Raw genomic sequence first — 2,999 nt, forward strand, 5'->3', positions numbered from 1 at the left:
TCAATTCTCGCCTGATTAAGAAGAAACTTTATTTAAAAATTTGTCTACTTCCTCTTATGAATGAAATAAATAATGAAAATCATTTTGACATATAAACAAATAAATACAGATAAATTTTTATTACTCTATAATTATTCTCACATAATTATTTTGCTATCAATACAAGTAATAAGCAACAACACTACATATTAAACTTATTTATAAATCTATTAGACGGCATATTACACTTAGTTTATTTATAACTCTATCACTTCAATATAATAATTTGATTACTAAAATTTATAATAACACATCTGTCATGTATAACTTTTAATCTTAACGAAAACACACAATATTGTTAACTTGAATGAACTGCAACCTACAACAAAGGGGAGCATAGTTCCAAATCGGAATTATGATTGCGCTTCCTGCAGTATCTGGTGAAAAAACTTCTTCATGTTGTTGTAAGAAGATCCGCCAACCCGACCTGCTAAAATTGCGCTATCCCTAAGCTCCATTATGTTTTTCCTCATAATCTTTACTTCCTCATCGTGTGGATTCATCAGTTTCCTCACCAATGCCTCCACGTTTTCTCTGGACACCTCCTCCGGCATCTCGAATCCGATTTTCCAAATATGATCAACAAACCTCCTGTTTGTCTGCTGTTCGGCAAAGAAGGGCCAGCAGATCATGGGAACACCCGCGCATTTGCTCTCGACAGTGGAGTTCCAACCGCTGTGTGTCAGAAATCCTCCCACAGAGGGGTGGGAAAGGACATTAGATTGCGGTGCCCAAGTAACAAAGAAACCGCGGCCCTGGCTTCTCTCCATGAAATCCTGAGGCAGCACAGCAGAGTGCCCCTGAACGAGGTCCGGTCTAATAGCCCACAGGAAGGGTAGATTGCTTGCCTCCAAACCCCATGCAAACTCTCTCAACTGTTCGTCTGATATAACAGTAATACTCCCAAAGGATACATACATCACTGACGATACTCTTTGTTCGTCCAACCATTCAAGGCACTCACTTTCCTCTTTCCATACGTTGCTGTTAACCATTGACTCCCCGGCCGACAGTAAAAGAGGACCGATGGACAATACTCTTCCGGACAATTTAGTGTTGAGGTCCATCAACACCGGCCCTTCTAAATCCTCGTAACTATTCACCAAAATTAGAGAAGCCTGGTGCGTGCTCTGTCCCGCGTTTAAGAAGTATTGAAACATGAAATCAGAGGAGTCTGTCACTGTCATGAATGTGGGCAGATCTTTGAGGCGCAGTGCTCTCAATCCCGGAATACAAGAGATGAGTTGGTTCTTGGATTGATCTTGGATCTCTTTTTCATCTGTTGAAACAACCAGCCAGGATCAGTGCAGCAAATTTTAAAGTTCCTGATAATTTTACTAGTAAATTAAGTTAAAACACATTAAAACAACTGATAATTAATTACCCCTTTCTCTAAGCATACCTTTGATGGGAATGTAACCTTCATCCGTGAGCAAAGGCATATGGAAATACGCAGAGAAACCGCAAGCACTCGGTGTCCAGAAGGCAACCCAGGGAACCCCATATTTCAGGGCGATCCGCTGCATAAAAATAGAGAAGTTGCCATCTGCAACTATGAACGAGATGGGAGGGACGTTGGTGGCAGAATACTTTAGATTTTCAACAATTCTTTCCACGTTTGGAGGGCCATGATTCTGCACAGTCTCGCAGAGTTCGGGGATATTCAGGGTCCGACCATGTTCAGGTGGAAGGCCATCGGGAAAGCTCTCGAATCTGATCTTATCACTAGACTTGGGATTGAGGCGGTGGTGGTTGTAATCTGTGTTAAGGAAGGTGACAAGAACATTTCTAGAGATTAAAACATTGGCCAGCTGCATAAAGGGATTTATGTGGCCCTGTGCAGGATAGGGGAATAACAGTGCATGGGGTTTTACACTTTCCATCACTGCTAGCGGAATCGAAAATCAGAACTTCCAGGTATATCTACAACTTGGAAGGCTGGTATTCTGATGCGAAGGATTTCAGAAATGATGTGACTATTTAAAGACTTTCGCAGTTAATTACAGCACAGTGAAAAGCTCTGGTGAAAAGAGTGGATTTAAGATAGATTACATGGGTTGGTGAGATATGAAAAAATAAAGCAATCTTGAGATTTGATGGCAATCTGTTTGTTGCGGAACAAAATGCCAACCTCTGATCTGACCGCTTGATTGTTCTGTCAATTTGTACATAATGAAAATATGTCAATCTGATGGAGGGCAACAATTATTGGATCAGGATGTGGGTTATCATGAAGATGGTGTCAGCTTTATATCTAAATTACCTGGGATTAAATTTATCAAATTGATCCCTGAGGATGAGTTCTAGACTCTGAATTTAGAGAATTTAAAAATAAAAACTGTAAAATATCCTAATTCAAAATCTCAAAAACCACACCACATAAATCTGTGATCCCTGTTATAAGCTGAACCTCCCCCCTTCGTTATTGAAACTAATAATAATAAATGGAAAGCATTTCGAAAAAGCAAAGTAGGACTTGATTGAAAGTATGAATAAATTGATTGAAAGTGTTTGTACATTACACGTTGCATGAATAAATTGATACATTTAGGGTGTGACCTGACACATTTAGGTTGGTTTTTTGTTTTTTATTATAAATGGTTGATTGTTCGTGGGGTGCAAGTTGCACGAATAACTTCAGTGATACGCTCGTGAACAAAAAAAACAAAACTTCGTGGAAATGTTTCCGCAATGCAACAATAAATTGATATGTTTAGATTGTGAATTTGAATTTTGAAAAGATGACCCTATTATTATATAATCAAATAATAAATTAATTATAAAATAAGAATTTTGAGTGGACATAACAGTGAAAAATGCATTTCGGTCGTGGAACAAAACGCCAACTATTTCAACTTTTGGAAAATGGTAGGAGTATTTTATCAATTTTGGGTGCATTAATTCTTTGAGTCAGTCTTTCAATTTTGGGTACATTGATTTTGGAATATGTTATTAGTATT

At 38.3% G+C, this 2,999-nt stretch overlaps 1 protein-coding gene across 1 annotated transcript; it reads right to left on the reverse strand.

Annotated features, from left to right (window-relative positions):
* Nucleotides 1-231: 231 nt before the first annotated feature.
* LOC149263487 (7-deoxyloganetin glucosyltransferase-like) lies at nt 232-2,002 on the reverse strand. The gene is made up of 2 exons (XM_089426347.1): nt 1,442-2,002; nt 232-1,318 (listed from the first exon to the last, which is right to left on the reverse strand). Exons 1-2 carry the CDS (start codon nt 1,920-1,922, stop codon nt 393-395), a joined length of 1,407 nt encoding a protein of 468 aa, XP_089282473.1. The 5' UTR covers nt 1,923-2,002; the 3' UTR covers nt 232-392.
* Nucleotides 2,003-2,999: the final 997 nt, after the last annotated feature.

Source organism: Pinus tabuliformis, chromosome 6 (genome assembly GCF_031772625.1).
Source record: "Pinus tabuliformis cultivar Carrire ecotype Pingquan chromosome 6, CPIR1, whole genome shotgun sequence".
Classification (NCBI taxonomy): domain Eukaryota; kingdom Viridiplantae; phylum Streptophyta; class Pinopsida; order Pinales; family Pinaceae; genus Pinus; species Pinus tabuliformis.

Coding starts and splice junctions, on each gene's coding strand:
- LOC149263487 (XM_089426347.1), bottom strand. CDS start 1,922: ATGGAAAGTGTAAAACCCCATGCACTGTTATTCCCCTATCCTGCACAG. Junction 1,319..1,441: donor AGGTTACATTCCCATCAAAG/GTATGCTTAGAG, acceptor TTGTTTCAACAG/ATGAAAAAGAGATCCAAGAT.